Source organism: Cicer arietinum, chromosome 5 (genome assembly GCF_000331145.2).
Source record: "Cicer arietinum cultivar CDC Frontier isolate Library 1 chromosome 5, Cicar.CDCFrontier_v2.0, whole genome shotgun sequence".
In the NCBI taxonomy this organism is placed as follows: Eukaryota; Viridiplantae; Streptophyta; class Magnoliopsida; order Fabales; family Fabaceae; genus Cicer; species Cicer arietinum.
This window is the reverse complement of record NC_021164.2, coordinates 66258964-66277269: the sequence shown is the minus strand read 5'-3', so window position 1 is coordinate 66277269 and position 18306 is coordinate 66258964. Positions and strand designations below refer to the sequence as shown.

At 26.2% G+C, this 18306-nt stretch overlaps 1 protein-coding gene and 1 non-coding gene across 2 annotated transcripts; one reads left to right on the top strand and one right to left on the bottom strand.

Annotated features, from left to right (window-relative positions):
• Window positions 1-5779: 5779 nt before the first annotated feature.
• Window positions 5780-5871, bottom strand: TRNAY-GUA (transfer RNA tyrosine (anticodon GUA)). The gene is given in 2 exon segments: window positions 5780-5815; window positions 5835-5871. It is a non-coding gene; the product is annotated as a tRNA-Tyr (tRNA).
• Window positions 5872-8519: 2648 nt separating this feature from the next.
• On the top strand, window positions 8520-13207 carry LOC101490942 (chaperone protein dnaJ A6, chloroplastic). Its single transcript, XM_004502358.4, has 8 exons — window positions 8520-8761; window positions 9094-9276; window positions 10748-10883; window positions 11035-11092; window positions 11677-11719; window positions 11861-11909; window positions 11994-12074; window positions 12162-13207. Exons 2-8 carry the CDS (start codon window positions 9170-9172, stop codon window positions 12996-12998), a joined length of 1311 nt encoding a protein of 436 aa, XP_004502415.2. The 5' UTR covers window positions 8520-8761; window positions 9094-9169; the 3' UTR covers window positions 12999-13207.
• The last annotated feature ends 5099 nt before the right edge of the window (window positions 13208-18306 follow it).

Here is an 18306-nt window from a genome sequence, read left to right as displayed (position 1 = left end):
TATTCAAGGTTATACATCCTGCTACGGCAGGCTACTAGCTAGATAATTGTAATTCATTCTTTCATGAGATGAGAATTACTCATCCATTTATCATCATTAAATTAATTAGGAGATTTTGGTTGTAAGTTTTGTTTACCAAGCCGTTCAATTTAGAACGATCACACTACCGAGTTTAGAGAGAATAAAAATAACTTCAAAACTGTATGTATATATATATCTAGCATCCAGAACACATGAAATGCATTGGGATAAAATTTGTAAGAAAAGCAGTAACGATTTACAATTAATCATAGTATTGCATTAAACATAGATTGGTAGTGTCTATCTAGTGTTAACAGTTAAGTACCACATTTTCTTTAGCACCAGCTCTGGACCTGGCAGCAATGAACTAATAAAATTGTGAACGGAACAAACTTATTAAATTGTCACAACCCACAACAATAATATATTATACAATAATTATCCTTAGTGCGATATTTTGTTTAATTCAAATTAAAAAATTAATTCCAATCTATTACAAATTCAATTAATAGGTTTAATTTTATCAAAGTTATTGGTGCAACCCTCTAAAAGTAAAGATCTTTTAGTATTTTTAAATTTGTCATATTTGTAAGTATTTTACCATTTTAGTTATTAGTTTATATATTATAAATTTGTTCGCATATTTATCATTTTTTATTTCAAGAACTTGATATTAGTATTGGTTTCCATCAATTTACTATAATAATTGAAATGAATGAATGTAATTGTTTTTAATGAAAAACTATTCAACTTTGTACAAAATAAATATTTTTATAAATGAAAATTTATTTTAGTCTATGAGAAAAACTATAAAATTTATTTTAGTCGTGAGAAAAATAAATGTCATTTTTAATTATAAGAAAATTAAATCAAATCAAGACAACTTAATTCTTACATTCTTTACACTTTCTTTTGTTTGATGAATGAGACCATGAGAAGAAAAAAAATAACAAAGAATTGAAAATAAATTGATAGTTAGTAGTTTGAGAAAAGAAAATAATGATAGCAAGGAAATAGGAGTATTTAAAAATGGCATAAATTAATCACCTTAAGCAAAAATTATATACGATAAAAAAAAAAGTATTTTATTACAATCAATATAAATATTTTTTGTTTTCCATGTTTCAAAATACATTGATTTTGGGCTCAAGTTTTAAAAATAGTATTTTTATCCCATAATTTTAATCTATTTTGCAAAAGTCTGATCGCTTTAATTTTGTCTTGGTCAATATCTATTTAAATGATGTACACATACTAACTGGACATTTTTTAGTTATTTAAATGTTAGTAAAAATTCATTTATCACTTAATTACACAAAATTACACAAAAATTATAATTTATCAAATTAAAAAATGTTTTTACTGAGTTGAATAAAAAAAATAAACAATATTTATCTCCTCTATCTTCAACTCCTTCTACTTACTAACTGGACATTTCTGATTCTTCAACTGCCTTTTTGTTTTATATAAAAGGAATTGGTTTCGATGTTGTTGTTGTGTTGAAGGAAGATTATGTTCAAAGTTTCGAATTTCAAGGTTATGAGTTTGGTTTTAGAAATAAAGATTGATGTGGAATTTTAAGTGAAAAGGAAGAATATGATGATCAAAGGAGAAACATTATTTTGTGTTTTTTAATTTTAATTTTGTAATTTTAAAATAATATTAATTATTTTAAATTCAAGTGGATTAGAATAATCATAACTTATATCTTATAATAAAAAAGACATCTCCATGTAAATCAATGTTAATTTTACTTTCACAAAAAAATGTTAAAATTAAGAGGTTAAAAATGTTATTTCTATACAATGATTACAATTGCCGGTTATTAAAATTTAGAGGCAAAAAATACCATTTTATCAAATATTTAAGTATAAAATAAAAATAGAGAATAAATCATATAACAATCAAAGAAAATATTAAAATTTAATACACTAAAAATTTTAAATTTTTATTCTCTTTATATTTTCTAATTTTCTTTTCATTAATCAACATAAAATACTTATTTTTATTTTTTTAATTATATTCAATTTTTGCTTAAGAATATTTATATCAATTTATAAATAAATAAATATAGATATTACTTTTTCATTTTCTTTATGAATTTAATTTATATGTACCTTGCAAAATTATTTTATATAGTAATACTAATACCAACTCAAAAGAAATGTGCCGGTATATTAATTAAGATGCCATATATATGTCAAATTTATTACCTATTTTGGTCAGACAACTATCCGTTGACAATAGTACTTTTCTATTGTCTTGGTAGTGACTCCATATAGAGATGGTCATTCATGATGATTGCTAGAAAAGCTCGTGCCATTAGAGTCAGAAATTTGAAGCTTAATCAAACTCGTAGTATTTTTTGTTCCCTCAGATACATGAAAAGCCCGTGAAACCTTTAATTAACCCTTTAGCAGCCAAAAAAGAACTTGTATAGTACCAATAATAATATAATTAACTTGTTTGCTTTCTCGGAAGTGTATGTTTAATTATGTGCCCATTAGAATTGATTTTGAATGAATTAAATGTAAAGTGATTTATGATTGAATATATTTAAATAAAAGTAAATTTAATAATAAATTTTAATATAAAAATTACGTTTGAATTTAAAAGCTACAAATATTAACTTCAAAATAAAATCAACTTTTTCAATAACATCTAAACATGTCAAAATTAATTTTACAATTTTAAAATTTATTTTAACTTTTTCAAAATTAAAACCAAACCTACGCGAATATGGTTCTCAATTAAATTAACAAGAGAATCCAAAATTTATGAGGGTATACTATAGAAATAGAAATGTCACTTGAAGCACTAGCAATGGTTGGTGTGAATTACAATCATTACATGGAATATCCCATCAATTATTGTGCACTGGAAAAGCAAATAACGCCACCGCATAATAAGCATGAGACATACCTTAGTTTCGGTCGTGGGGTTGATGAAAGTTTTAGGTTGGACTGGGTGAAAATGAAGATGCGTGAGTGAGCTGAAGCTATTGCATCAAACAATGAAACCAAAGCTAATATTAGAATTTTAGAATTAGAGATACTTTCTTGTTGTTTTTTGAGTTTTGAGAAACATTTAAAAAAAATAATTTTGAACAATGATTTTGAATTAAGTTGCGAATTAGATTGTTCTTTTTATATATTTTTAATGGTGCAATTTGTGAATTAAGTGGAATTCTCGATAAATTCTACGATCGATTTGAACAAATCCGCGTGAGGGATTTTTGTATCAGTTCTCTAAAAACGAATTGATTCACATAAAAATTGACATGCAAAATCAGAATAGAGGACTCGATCAACGCATACACACACAAAATGTCAAAAAATTTCGAAGAGAGAAAAACTTACACATTAAAAATAAATAGGTTTAATTGTAATTTTAGTCCATCTATTTTTGTCGATTCACAAAATTAGTTCACCTATTTTAAAAGTCGATAATTTTGGTCCCTCCTTATGATTTTTTAACTAAAAAATGACGACGTATGATGTTTTAAATAACGTGACATATGATACGATAATGTAAAATGATAAAACTAATGAAATTGGAATAAAACGCAGTAAAAATTAAACTTATAACTTTCGAATAATTAATGCATTTAAATAGTTCTATATTATAGAATTGTATGTCGTGTCGCTAAAAATATGTCAAATCTGCATTTTTTTAGTTCAAAAATTTAAAGAAGAGACCAAAATTGTCGACTTTCAAAATTGAAGGATCATTTCGTAAATTTGTAGTAATAGAGAGACTAAAACGCAATTAGATCAAATAACTATCAATTTTTTTCGAGTATTAAAAAATAATTCACCACACCGTCTAGATGTAGGAGAGTGGTGCACCCGATTCAATTTAAATGCATTCATCACAAAATTAGATATCCGATTCAATTTGAATGCATTCATCACAAAATTAGATATCCTTGAGACACAAGTCAAGTATGATATCTCTTTGAAATACTACTAATATGTTATTTCTCTCTTATATAAAACTTTTCTACTTTTTCAAGTTCATGACACTTAACTCTAAATTAATGCTTAGTACTTATCTTAAGTTCCAACACTTCTTATCGTAGATGATCATATAATACTAGGAAATTAAACAAAACGGTTGTTCATATTTATTGGAAATTAATTTTTGTTGTAATTTAATTTGTTCTTTCTGCACATGTTTGTCCATATATTTTAGATATAATCATTTGTCCTATTCAAACATTAAAGATTTACTCGTAGTTTTGATTCCTCTATTATTATCATTTAACATAATTGATTTTCTTATTTTAAAAATCGACACTTTCAGACTTTCTTTTATATTTTTGAACTAAAAAAATGACAATTTGACATATTTTTAGTGACGTGACATACAATTATATAATATAAAACCATCTAAATGCGTTAATTGTTCACATGTAATTAATTAAATTAAAAAATATGACAAATTTATGAAGTTGTAATTTAAGTTTTTACGATGTTTTATTTAAATTTCATAATTATTAATCATTATACGTCATCCTATGATATCTTACGTAATTTAAAACATCTTACGTCAATATTTTTTAGTTAAAAAATAAGAGAAATAGATCAAAACTGTCAACTTTTAAAATACGAGAACTAATTTTGTAAATCAGTAAAAATAGATGAATTAAAATTATAATTAAGCCAACATTAAAATCAAACTAGAAATTCGTATTGACACAGCTGTAGTGTATTGTTGTTATGTTATATGTGCATTATTTGGACATCAAACAAAAAAATTTATTTTATTTATAGTGGTAAATATGTGTCTTGTATTTTTTTAATATTAATCAATGAAAAATATTTTTTTAATTTTTTTATATAAGTGACAAATATTTATCCTACGATTTTTATATTTATACATATTTTTTTAATATTTATCAATGACATAAATTTATCTAGTGTTTTTATATGTATTAATAATTAATATTTATCTCATATTTTTTATTTATTATTGTCAAATATTTGTCCTATGTTTTTTTTTTATTTCTCATATACAAATATTTGTTTCATTTTTTTATGAATCCGTTATAAATATTTATCCAGTGTACGTACTTTTAATATTTCACAATGACAAATGTTTATTTCATATTTTTTATTGTGTTTTTTTCTTCCAATTATTGAAATTGAAAATGACACTTTCGATTTTTTTACTAATTTTCTCATTTGTTATATTAATAATTGGAAAATCAAAGATAATATATAGTTGAACAAATAATACACGGTTAAGTTGTTTTGATTTGTGTATATAATAATAATGATTAAAAAATAGTATATTTGATTGTGAAAAAAATTTAATAAAACAAATTATCATTTTTATCTTTTAAAATGTTATAATGGTTAAAAATGAGAAGAACAATGTTGATTTTTTTGTTAGTTATTTTTTGATAAAATAGTTATTTATTTCTCTTTAAGGTAGTTATATATTTTTTAAATGCAGTTTTATTTTTTTAATAATTATTTATTTATTTTATCTTAAGTTTACTTGTTTACTTTCAAAGAATGATGTGATAAAAAATTAAATATAGATAAATTTATATTTTTTATAGTTGTTTCTTGTTTTATAGGATAATAAATTATTAATAATCTTCCAAATAAAAATACTAATTGTTTTTCAGTAAAATAAAAATACTAATTGTTTTGAACTACATTATTTATAATCCTATGTTGACTCGTAGGAGAATTAGAACAAGAATGCAGGGCATGCTTACACAATGCGCTAAAAAGATGAGAAAAAATCCGACCTGCCGGATTCGAACCAGCGACCTAAGGATATCAGCTTGGGGTAACCAACTACAGTCCTCCGCTCTACCAACTGAGCTAAGGTCGGTTTATATTCAAAGGCTTATCAAAACGTATATATTTCCGTTTGGAGCAAGGTACTTAGCTCTTCATTCATTTTTTATTTTTTTTATTATTATATAAAATTTTAAAACTCAACTTACTTAAATTAGGTTGGTAATTAATTATTTGATGATATTAAATTTCTTTCTCATATTTTTGCTTTCGTTCTACGTAATTTTCTCATTTCAACAGAAAGTATAGATTCATCCATAAAAAAATATAACATTAGTGAATTAAAAAATATCTACAGTAATTAATTAGTCTATGTTCAATTGGATGTTTAAAGCCACTGAAATTGATTATAGATGCTTAAAATTTATTTTGATGTGTTTGATTACATTTAAATATAATTAATTTTATTTTTAAAATTAATTTTAATTTAAAATTAAAATTTTGTAGTTTTTAAATATATATTTTATTTTTATACTAAATTTTATTGTTTAATTTACATTTACATAAATATATTGAAACATAATACATCATACGTTCAACTTGTTTTTAAGTAAAATAAAATTTATAAAATAAATTAATTCAAAATAAATATTTTTCACTGCATAATCAAATATACATTTAATCTCTCCACATTTAAAATATTGTCGTGTTTAATATTATAGTTGAAACTTGACAGGAGTGATAACGTAGTATCTATTACGAGGGATGTGTATATACTATATATCACAAAAATTATTCTTGAATTTTCAATGCATGTTTTGAGTTTATGAATAAAGCAAGATTGTATTAGTTTGTGAATTTTGCGAAAAATAGTATATATAGTATCTACGGTTCCTAAATATAATTTTAGTTATTTATTATTTTTTTATTTAATTTTTTATTTTAATTTTAAGTGATAATTTGATCTTTTATGTTTTAAAATGTCAACAATGTTATCCTTTTTTACAAAAAAATCATCAAAATTTTCAAATTTATATTATATTGAAGATAATAATTAATTTTATGGGTTTTGTTTGAAAAATTTGATGAATTTTTGTAAAAAAATGATAATATTATTAATATTTAAAAAAATAAAAAATCAAATTATCACTTAAAAAAAATAAACAATTAAATTGAAGAAAAATAATTTAAATATTAATTAAACTTAAGTTAAGAGATCATGGTACTACTTAATCCAAAAATATTATAGAGCAATTGTTTCAAGTTATAAAATTACATACTCATGAATGATATTCTTATGATTCCTATTACGAGGAATATTATTACCATACTTATGTTTGGTTAGTCCTTGATATTTATGATAACTTTTTTTAAATTCGTTCAAAGTAAAAATATAAAAATGAAAAATAGAACAAATAAATATATACGAGTGGCTTTTGGAAGTTGCATTTTATTCTCTTGAGAATAATAATAATAAAAAAAAACACTTTCTAACATGAGAATATAAAGTGGGAGTTCATGTATAAATTTTATTTTAAAAATAAATAAGTTTAAATATATTTTTGGTTTTTGTAAATATAATAATTTTTAGTTTTAACCTGTGTAAAAAATTTTCTTTGAATTTCATTTTTATAATATCAGAAAAAATTATTTTTGATCTGTAACGTGAATTGGACGTTACAAAAACGTTAATTAAAAAAAGAAAACGTGGACCAAATGTTTAAATATATTTTTTGTGTCTGTAAATATAACAGTTTTCAGTTTTAGTCTTTAAAAAATATTTGTTTAAATTTAGTCATTGCAATATCAAAAAAACTTTATTTTTTGTCCTTGCGTCAAATGAAAGTTACAAATAAGTGAGTCGACAAATAGAAGAATACGTGGACCAATCGCGGTACCTCAATGAGAATATTAACTTAAATATTAAAATAATTTGTGTACTTATTTTTATTTATTATTTAAATATTATTTCGATTAAATTTATTTATAATATTATTTAAATTTGTATTTTCATTGGAGTTAATATACTTATTTTATTAAAAATTAGTATACAAATTATTTTTTATTTAAATATTATTTCAGTTAAATTTGTTTATAAAAATTTATTTAAATTTATATTTACATTAGAGTTTGTATACTTATTTTATTAGAAATAAGGATATAAATTATTTTTATTTGTTATTTAAATATTTTTTCAATTATTTCATTTGATTTTTGTTTTGTCTTAATCCTTCCATTTTTAATGAATGAACCTTTGATAATTTAAAATTTAGACATAAAATAATAAAGTTTGATAAATTATTATTGTAGTTAAAATTTGAATTGTGTTTTTTGGACAATTTTTTATTGATTGAAATTAATTTTTTAATTGGAAATTATTATCTGTTTTATCTATTTACATTCTTGTCTGTTGATTTCACTCTAAAAAAGAATAAAAAGTATACTCTTAACTTTAAATAAAAATATATATTTTGTAATTTTATTATAAAATTTTCATAGATCAACTTAATAAGACTAAATCACGATTTTAAATAATAAAATTATAAATGTCAGTCAATTTAAAATTTATAAAATATTAAACTATTATTTGAAATTGTTCAACTATAAAAAATTTAAAATTTCATAAATTTAAAGTTTAAAAATAGTAATTTATTCGTAACATTTATAATTTGAAGACCGAAAATAGAGAATTACTGAAGGTGATAAGATAATTTTACATTCCAAATGAGAGTTGAGCGGGGCATTATTAGGGTTCTAGAATGAACGACAAGGCAACCTTGGTGTATACCAAACTAAACTCGACCACCAGGTTCCCTTTCATCCATTCATCCAATATTTAAAGCCATAACCAAAGCAATTAGAGAGAGAGTGAGTGAGAGAGAGAGAGAGTTCCAGTTCCCAACACAACACCGTCTGTTTCCTCATCTCCAATTCCCCATTTCTGTTCTCTCTCACACCAGAGACTCCGAAGCAGCTCCTAAAAGGTTAACCAAAACTCAACCACCAACAGGATTATCTTTTATTCAAATTCAAATAAACATCGTTATATCTTCGAATTATGCGGCACATACACTTTTTTTTTAATTCACTCCTTCATTATAGATTGAACTATTGTCGTTCTGCTCCTTATCTTAATTGGTTAACAACATCCCATTAATTTCATTTCTAGTCTTGTTTATTCGTGCAAGTTGAATTACGAATTTGTAATTGTAGTCGATGTTTACATTTCTTCATTCTTTTGAAATTTGACTAGTTTCAATTTTTGCTGCTTTATCTTATCTTATTGTTTTTTTTTTCTGATTTTTTTTTTTTGCAGCCAGAGGAATTTCATCCAGAAATTCTATATTATATATTGTGTTTTTGAGAATATATATACACATATATAATATTAGATGGCGGTTACACCATTTGGTAGTACATCAGCTACTCAATGGGGAATTCGTCCTCACCTTATCTCTAGATCCAGTACCTTGGCCAAATTTGCATCATCAGGCCACAAGTGAGTCTTATATTTTTAATTCTTAATGTTGTTGCTCTTGTATATTGGAAGGTAGTTTTATCTATACAATTGGCACATGATATAATATAACAAACCATTCAATTGGGTATAAAAATGTGATTTTGTTACTCTAATTGTCAGTGATACTAGCTCTACTCTTTTGAATATAGACTCAGATTATCTGAAACTAAGGTTTGTTTCTCATTAAATATCAATCTGCGGCAACGGGGTTTTACTGGAGTTGAGTCATTTCAATGCGTTTGGCGAATTTTTACTATGGGAAAAAGCAGTTTTGTCGTGGGTAGAATTGATTTTGAGAGAAGCGAGTTTTTTTTAGCTTTTCCGCTGAGTAGAATTGTTTCTTGGTGGGAGACTTGCATAATTACTTGTATTTACACCTCAAAATTGAGTATACTTTATTAGCCACACAAAATCAACTTTTCCAAACTCCCTTTCATTCACCTGGCTCTTTTACATGGCTTCGTGTCTACGACTCGATGTCTTCAGTTTAAGATGATTCCAATAGTCAATTGTCTTGTTTTTTCTCAATCAATTCTTCAATGTCTTGCGGTATCATTTTGAAACAAATCAATTATTTCGACCTTCAAATTGCACAATTTGGTACGATTTAGCTAGTGAACAATCTAAGTAAAAAAATCTAATCATGCACTTTTTATCACTGATTTGAACTGCACGATCCAACAATTTGTGTTTTTATCTTTTGCTTTTTCTGTCACAAATTCTCATTAAAGAATTGAAAGAACCAAACAGCTTACGTTGTTAAATGTAAAAAACTGAAGGGACACTACTCAACGTACCCTATTCAATATTCCATACATCTATTTCCATTCTTCTTAAATAGGGCCCTTACAAAGTCCACTTGATTAATTACTTGCTCAAACAAGGACTTCATACAATTACTGGCTCACAATTTCGAGCTCTTTTTTGGCTATACCTTTCCTATGTTCTTGCTTCGACTTATGGCATAAAACATATGATTTTGTGACGCCATGATTAATTTGTGTTGTTGGCATTTGAAATCATTGCATTAAAACACTTCATCATTTATATGATATATTTGAGTTATTTTCATTAAACTTTTGTATCTTATTATTTGATACGATTTATGACTCACTATTCAGATATTAGGTTTGGGATTTACCATTCAAATTGCGATTTTATAACTTTGATCTCAATTATTTCAAGGGAAATGCCAACAAGTGCCCTTGTCGGTGATCTAAATATTGAAAATTTTCTTTAAAAGTGTATTGGAAATTGTGTATTCGAATTTTGAAGTGTTCAGTTTTTTCTCTTTCTAAGACAAAGTTACTATTCTTAGCATGACCCTTCTTTCAATAATCAATTTCGCAAAAATCTAAAACAAACAGATCCTTATTCATTACGCACACAATTTTTCAACATAATTCATTGTGCCAGAGAGTGTAAATTAAAGCAATCATTTTCATTGCAGTGTTACAAGCAAGATAAGCTTTATGTCAGCCCCAAGTTCAACCTTTTTTGCTCGGGATACCTTGCGTTTTAACATAGGTTCATATCAAACTGTTAATCGTCGAAGGGGATCAAGGTTGATAGTCAGAGCAGATGCAGTAAGTCATGCTTTTCTAGGCAACAATGATTTCCTTTCTGGTTTTCGCGTACAGGGGGTCCTTGTGAAATTATTTCTTTTTGAAGTCATATAACTCTCTTGAACATCAATATATTGGCTGAATATCTAATATGTACCGGTCCCACTTGCAGGATTACTACACCGTCCTTGGGGTGTCAAGAAATTCTACTAAATCTGAAATTAAGAGTGGTATTTTTCTGCAGTCCCTTCTTTTCTGACTGATATGATTATCCCTCCATCATCAGTTAATGCGTTCAAATTCATTGTTTTTATTTTCTCATTACTTGTTGAATTCACCTTTGACCCCTTTTTTTTAGCAAAGCAGTGATCTCTGTATTAACAGAAACCAATTACTCTATTATTAGCCCTAGTCTGTTAACGTCGAATGATTATCTCCTTTGTATATTGCTCTTCCTGTTTCGTTAACCTTGATTAATTGAAATACTATTACTCAAAAAGGTTTTAATTGAATGTCTGTGAAGGATGCATTATAAGTCCTGATAATCAAATCTAAATGCCCGGTTATTCTTCTCAATATTATAAAGGACATGGGGGCTAGCTTTCCAAGCCAAATATTGAAGATTTCAAAATTAGTTGTCTTTGATTGCTCTTTGGTATTGTATGTTGTTGTGAGGCTTTTGTATAGACTAACATAACAAACCAAAACTAGAATTCTGGCACATGATCCTCTACGAAAATTTCTGCCCAAGACTGCCCAAGAATTTTCCATTGTATCATTTAATTACCATATCTTTCCACTGTGAATGTTTCAGCTTATCGGAAGCTTGCCCGAAATTATCATCCAGATGTGAACAAGTGAGTTTTTTTCCTCTCTCTTTCCCATTGTCATTATCTGCTTTCTATTATCCTACATTTGCCCTGTAACCACCCTGTCTTTATTTTCTAATGTTGCTTATCATTGATTGAACTATTATTTATATTCACTTTATGCTGCAGGGATCCCGGTGCAGAAGATAAATTTAAGGAAATTAGTAATGCATATGAGGTAAAACTAGAGGTTATTAAACATGGCTGATCCTAATGAATGGCCAATTGTAAATGATCTTATGTAATTATAATTCTTTGGCAGGTCTTATCAGATGATGATAAACGATCCATATATGATAAATATGGGGAGGCAGGACTTAAAGGTTCTGGAATGGGCACAGGGGTAAGTTACCATTGAAGATTATAGAGAATTTTAATTTGGCATAACATACTATTGTTTCTCACAAATGATTAATCTTTGTGATTATAGGATTTCAGCAATCCGTTTGATCTGTTTGAGACGCTGTTTGAGGGCATGGGTGGCATGGGCGGAAGAAGTTCTTGGAATGGAGCAGTTGATGGTGAAGATGAGTACTACAGTCTTGTTTTAAACTTTAAAGAAGCCGTTTTCGGAGTGGAAAAGGAGATAGAGATTAGGCGATTAGAGAGTTGTGGAACTTGCGACGGTTCAGGGGCTAAACCAGGGACTAAATCATCAAGATGTAACACTTGTGGTGGTCAGGGTCGGGTTGTCACGTCAACAAGAACTCCATTAGGTATCTTTCAGCAGTCAATGACTTGCTCTTCTTGCAACGGAACTGGAGAAACTCGAACACCTTGCAGTACATGTTCTGGAGATGGTCGGGTGAGGAAAACCAAGCGGATAAGTCTCAAGGTTCCAGCCGGTGTGGATTCCGGTAGCCGTTTAAGGGTCCGAAATGAAGGCAATTCTGGAAGGCGTGGTGGTTCTCCCGGTGACCTCTTTGTTGTTCTTGAAGTAATCCCTGATCCCGTGCTTAAACGAGAAGACACCAACATTTTATACTCTTGTAAAGTGTCTTATATCGATGCAATCTTGGGGACTACAACTAAGGTTCCAACTGTAGATGGCATGGTAGATTTGAAAATCCCAGCAGGGACACAACCAGGATCAACACTTGTTATGGCCAAGAAAGGTGTTCCTCTGCTGAATAAAAAGAATATGAGGGGCGATCAACTGGTTCGAGTTCAAGTCGAGATTCCTAAAAAACTTAGCGGCGACGAGAGAAAACTTATCGAGGAACTTTCGGAGTTAAGCAAAGGTAAGACTACCGCCAGTAGGAGATGATATTTTGTGGGAAGAAGATGGAATTTGTATGGGACATAAATTTTCTTTTCCTTTTACGGATGCTTCATTCATGACCTTGGTATATATAGGTTATTATTACTCTTTACAGACATAGGCGGATATGAAGAGAGGAAATGTGTTTTTACATGCTTTATTTTTCCATGGGGGTTGGGGATTTTTAAGGATTATATACTCATTATTTTCTTGGATGTTGCTCTTTACCGCTGTTAATTTTTGCTCTAGTACCAATTTTGTCTGTTTTGTTTTTTTGCACTCCCTATGACCATCATTTGGAAACTTAAGAATCATTTTAATTTCTCTAGGTTTTGTTTGAGAGTTGGTAGGGAAGTATTATGAATCTTTTACTTTGGTTGGTAGAGTGTTTTGGAGGGAAGCAGAAGATAATGTTTATGAATAATATTTTATTTATTTTGAAAGTATTGTTATTATTATGAAGAGTGATACAAAATTTACTAAGTTATGCAACTCCCTCCACCCACTCACAAAAAACTTTCAAAATTTTCATCTAATATATTTTGATTTTTTCATTGTTGGAGGATTTTAGTGTAATGAAGAAAAATATAACACTTTAAAAAGTGGGCGACTAGTACTACTCTCTATTTTCGTTATCTTTTTTTACTTCCTTTTTCCTCGGTTCTCTCATCATTCTTATCTTTCAAACTTTCAAATAAAATCTTATGCTCACAACATTGAAAGGAGGATATACATAATTTGTTAAATACCATATTCAAAATTGATGATAGTGGATTTAAAATGTTTCATAACTACAATTAAACATTGTTTGTCTTTGAAACTACCGGTGGTGGGTAAAGGGCTAATGCAGCAAGTGACAAAGTGACACAATCGGCAACGGTGATGATACAGTGGGAACAACGATCGATGGGAAGTGTTGAATTCAGGGTGGAGCTTAGTTATGACAAGGGAGACCATGACCACTCCAATATTTAGATTCGAATTGAATATTTTTAATATATATAAAAATTAAAATTACCATTACACTAAAATTAAATTTATGAAATTAATTAAATAATATTTATATATAATCTATTTTATGTTGGTTCTCCGATAAAATTTGTCAAAATCTATTACTGATTGAAATATCAAATTTTGTTAATGCCACACTAGTGATGCATATTAAAAACAATGGAGAGGATATGGACTCTCTTGTCATCTTCAATCCGTTAATGGGTTTATAATTAGCACAGTATCAACAGGATCAAGCTTACAATATCAACAGAATCAAGCTTGATATTGACCTTAACGTTATTAAATATAATTTTAGTTATTTATTATTTATTTTGATATTTTTTTTAGTCTTTTATTTTTTATAAATAATGTATTATAATTATTTTTATCATAACTATTTTAAACAATTGTGTAATTATTGTCATGAACTATTGAAATTAAATCTTATATGAGTTATAAAATTAAATATATAATTTTAATAAGGATCATAAGATAAAATACAATAAACTTTGATAAAATATATTTCGTTTCAAAGAGTTTAGATATATTTTAAATCATGCAATAATACCTTTTTCAAGTACAAACCTATTATTAAATTAAATTGATTTTTTTTAAAGAATATTATATTAGTTACATATTAACAATTATTAGAAGGAATTTTAATTATCGGATATTATAACTTTTCTTATGATTATAACAAAAAGTAAAATACACAATTTATAAAATGAATATTAAATAAAAGATAAATGAACAAAATTATATTTAAATCATAAAAAAAATTTGTTCCGTATAAATAGTTTGAGTTGATTGGTGAACTAAAAGACCTAGAAAAATTTAAATATATTTACTAATGTTTTCCTATAAATAAACTTAGTTTGTTTTAGATTAAATTACAAAAATTTTTTTTTGAAGTTTTTCTCTATACTTGTTTAAGTTTAGGGAAATAATCAAAATCTAAAAAAAAAAAAAAGCAAACTAAAATCGGATTATAATAAAAAAAATGTATCTTGAAAGAAATAATCCAATTCCTAAAAAATGATTAAATAATTTTTTGATCTTACTATTTTATTTAAAATATAACTTTAGTTTTTTTATTTCTAAATTTGAGATTTTAGTTCCTCTGTTTTATAAATTTCAAATTTTTTTATCTCAAAACTTGGGTTGAGGTTAGTTTTTTTAACGATGTAAAATTAAATTTGGTATGTGATATTACTGACTTGGACTAGAAATCCTATTATAACATTTTTTTCTATTTTTTTCAAAAAGAACCTTTCTTCCTTTGTTTTTATTGAGAAAAATATGTAAGTTTATTCTTTTAAAATTTATTGTTTCTAGTTCAAATCAAGAATCTCATATGATCAAGTGAAATTTCATATCACAAAAGAATCTTATATTATAAACAATAAAATTTCAAATAAATTTTGTGAAATTTCATATCATTAAAGAATATTATATTATAAATAATAAACTTTTAAATAAATTTTGAAACTCCAGTTAAGATCATCTTGATTTTCGCTCTTGACTTCTTCTCTATATTACTATATATTCTCTTAATTTTTCACTATTTTTAGTTTTTCAATGTCTAAAATTTTGGGTGTATAAATACACGTGATTCGGAAATTGTGATATATATATTTTGTATAATTGAAATTTTAGATGTTAGTAATCGAGTTTTCCATTTCTTTTGAAAAACAAAGAGGATTTTTACTCTTTTTGAAATGTATAAAATATATTTGCACCTTTAAATATCACATTATTATATTTTGAATTTTCGATTTCTTGTGAGAAATGAAGAGAATTCTTACTCATTTTTGAGTGTATACCAATTAAATATCACATTATGATATTTATATTTTCAATACTATAATAATAAAAAAAAATAGAGAAACTCTCAACCCAATTTTATAAATAAAACATAAATTATACACATTAATTTTCATATCAACTTTTTTTAATATATGTAAAAAACGTAGTAGAATGACATAAATAGAGACATAAATTACTTAGACTTTATAAACAATACTCTTAAGACACTCACAAGCATTTGCCTAAAATAAAAAATCTTTTAAAAAAATCCATGCATTTTTTAATTTAAAACAAATGCAATTTACACGATGCTTTTATAGTTTTGTAAGTACTCATTTATTTTGTTTGGAGTATTATGTTGGAAAATCTATAAAAAATGCTGTATTCAAATTTATTTAAATATGTCAATGCATTTAATGACCTGGTCCAGTTTTCAGACAGAAACAAACAATTATTATTGGTCAGTAAAAGTTTTTTACAACTATATGTAGTGGCGGTGGTCCTTGAAAATTTCTACATGCGGACCAAAAAATATCCAACAATATGATGAACTTAAGTTCATCAAGATTCATATCTGACCAGAAAAAAAAAAATCACCAGAAAACTAAAATGAGTAAGGAATTGACATAACATTTCCAATGAACAACTATAAACTATCAGAAAAATAATTTTTTATGTAGGCATACACATGCTTATTTTATAGGCACAACACAGCTTAAGAAATCTAATCCATCGGAAATTAAACACAAGCAAATATAGTATTTGAAAATTTGATATATATGCTCAATTAAATAACTTTTTAAATATTATTTTTACTTATATTTTTACAAATATAATATTTAATAAAAGTTCATATGTCTTCCAATGCAAATGCTACTTCAAAATTTTCCGATCAAACTTATTGTAGGTTCTTCTGGAAACCAATATTTGCAATTACTGTAGTCTATATTGACTTGAAAGAGAATTAAACAAAAACATGAAGATAAAAAACAATTGAAAAGAAAGTTTGACAAAATTTAGACGCAACCATAAAGTAAGATTTCAGGTCTGTAACAAACTCTGTACAAGTGTATCAAACTCCGATGTACACAATCAATGCTGATGCAACTGGCCCATCAGTGAAAAGTAAAAAAAAAAAATAAAAAAAAAAGCAATCCCATTGACCCTTCATGGAACAATAATTTAGATAAATAAATTATAAAATAAAAGATAATGAAAAAAAGAAAAGGGGCATTTTTTTTTCCATTTTACAATAATCTCCATTCATCATCAAGGATGGTCGAAATTAACAATGTAATTTCTAAGGGTTGAAAAAGTGTCCACCACAATGACATTTCCAACTCAATGGCTTGTAATTTGAGTACCTGTTGTTACCTTGAAGAAAGAAACCACTTTTTATCGAAGAAGTTGGAGTAGTAACACTTGGATGAACATGTTCATGGCTTGGTAAACTTGGAACTTGTACTGCCATGCATGGATGACATTGGTTACACTTGTTATGGCATGTAGGTGGAGCTGAACCTATTCTGTTTTTCTCTTCAAATAACAATTCCTGCAAACACAAAATTAACCGAATCCTTTTCAAAAAACTAGTTATACAACATACACATATACATAAAGCAAAGAAAAGAAAATAGTGAATGATGAAGAAAAATCATGGCTATGTTGTACTTTAGTAATAGCCTAATTACCCTTGGAGGAATTGTAGGGTGTGGTTGGTTGAAGCAAGAAACAGAACAAAGCAGAAGGTGAAGAATGAATATGATAGTGATTAACAAGATGGGGATAGTGGTAAAGTTTTGATATGAATTAAGTGAAGCCATAGATGCCTATCATGTCACTTGTTGAAGTCATTCCCCATCTAACTCAAAAAAAGACTAAAATGTGCAAAATTAGATGTGAGTGAGTGAGTTAACTGATATATTCCTAATGCCAGTTGTAACTGTCACAAAAGAAAATTATACAGAAAAATATAAAAACATTTTATTTATATTCATTGTCATTTGTATACAAAAAGTAACGAATTTGAGTTTTTATAAGTGGGAAATTGATAGGGTTGATATTATAATTATTCATAGTTATATATATATATATATATATATATATATATAATATTAACTATTGATTTGATATTTAATGGTTAATGTTATTCAATTTATTTTGTAAAGTGAATAGTCGATCTAAAAGAAGAAAGATAGTTGATCTAATTTAATTTATGCAATATCAATAAAAAAAATTAAATCTATTATCTAAATTATTATTTATGACTAATAAATTAAATAATTGAAAATATAAAAATTAAGTTAAATTAAAGTTATTTTAGATATACTATCACTACATACATCTGGTTCTATTTATAAGAGAAATATATCTGGTTTTATTTATAAGAGAAATATATCTGATTTTATTTATAAGAGAAAATAACAAAATACATCAATATGTACTAATGAATTATTTTAATTATTTGGATTATTTTTACATATATATCTTTATTAAAATTATGAGATGTTAAATA

Bases quoted from the DNA above. Each gene is read 5' to 3' on its own strand.
- LOC101490942 (XM_004502358.4), top strand. From the start codon at position 9,170: ATGGCGGTTACACCATTTGGTAGTACATCAGCTACTCAATGGGGAATT. The intron at 9,277-10,747 runs GTGAGTCTTATA...TTTTCATTGCAG, and splicing joins TTTGCATCATCAGGCCACAA to TGTTACAAGCAAGATAAGCT. The intron at 11,093-11,676 runs GTATTTTTCTGC...TGAATGTTTCAG, and splicing joins TAAATCTGAAATTAAGAGTG to CTTATCGGAAGCTTGCCCGA.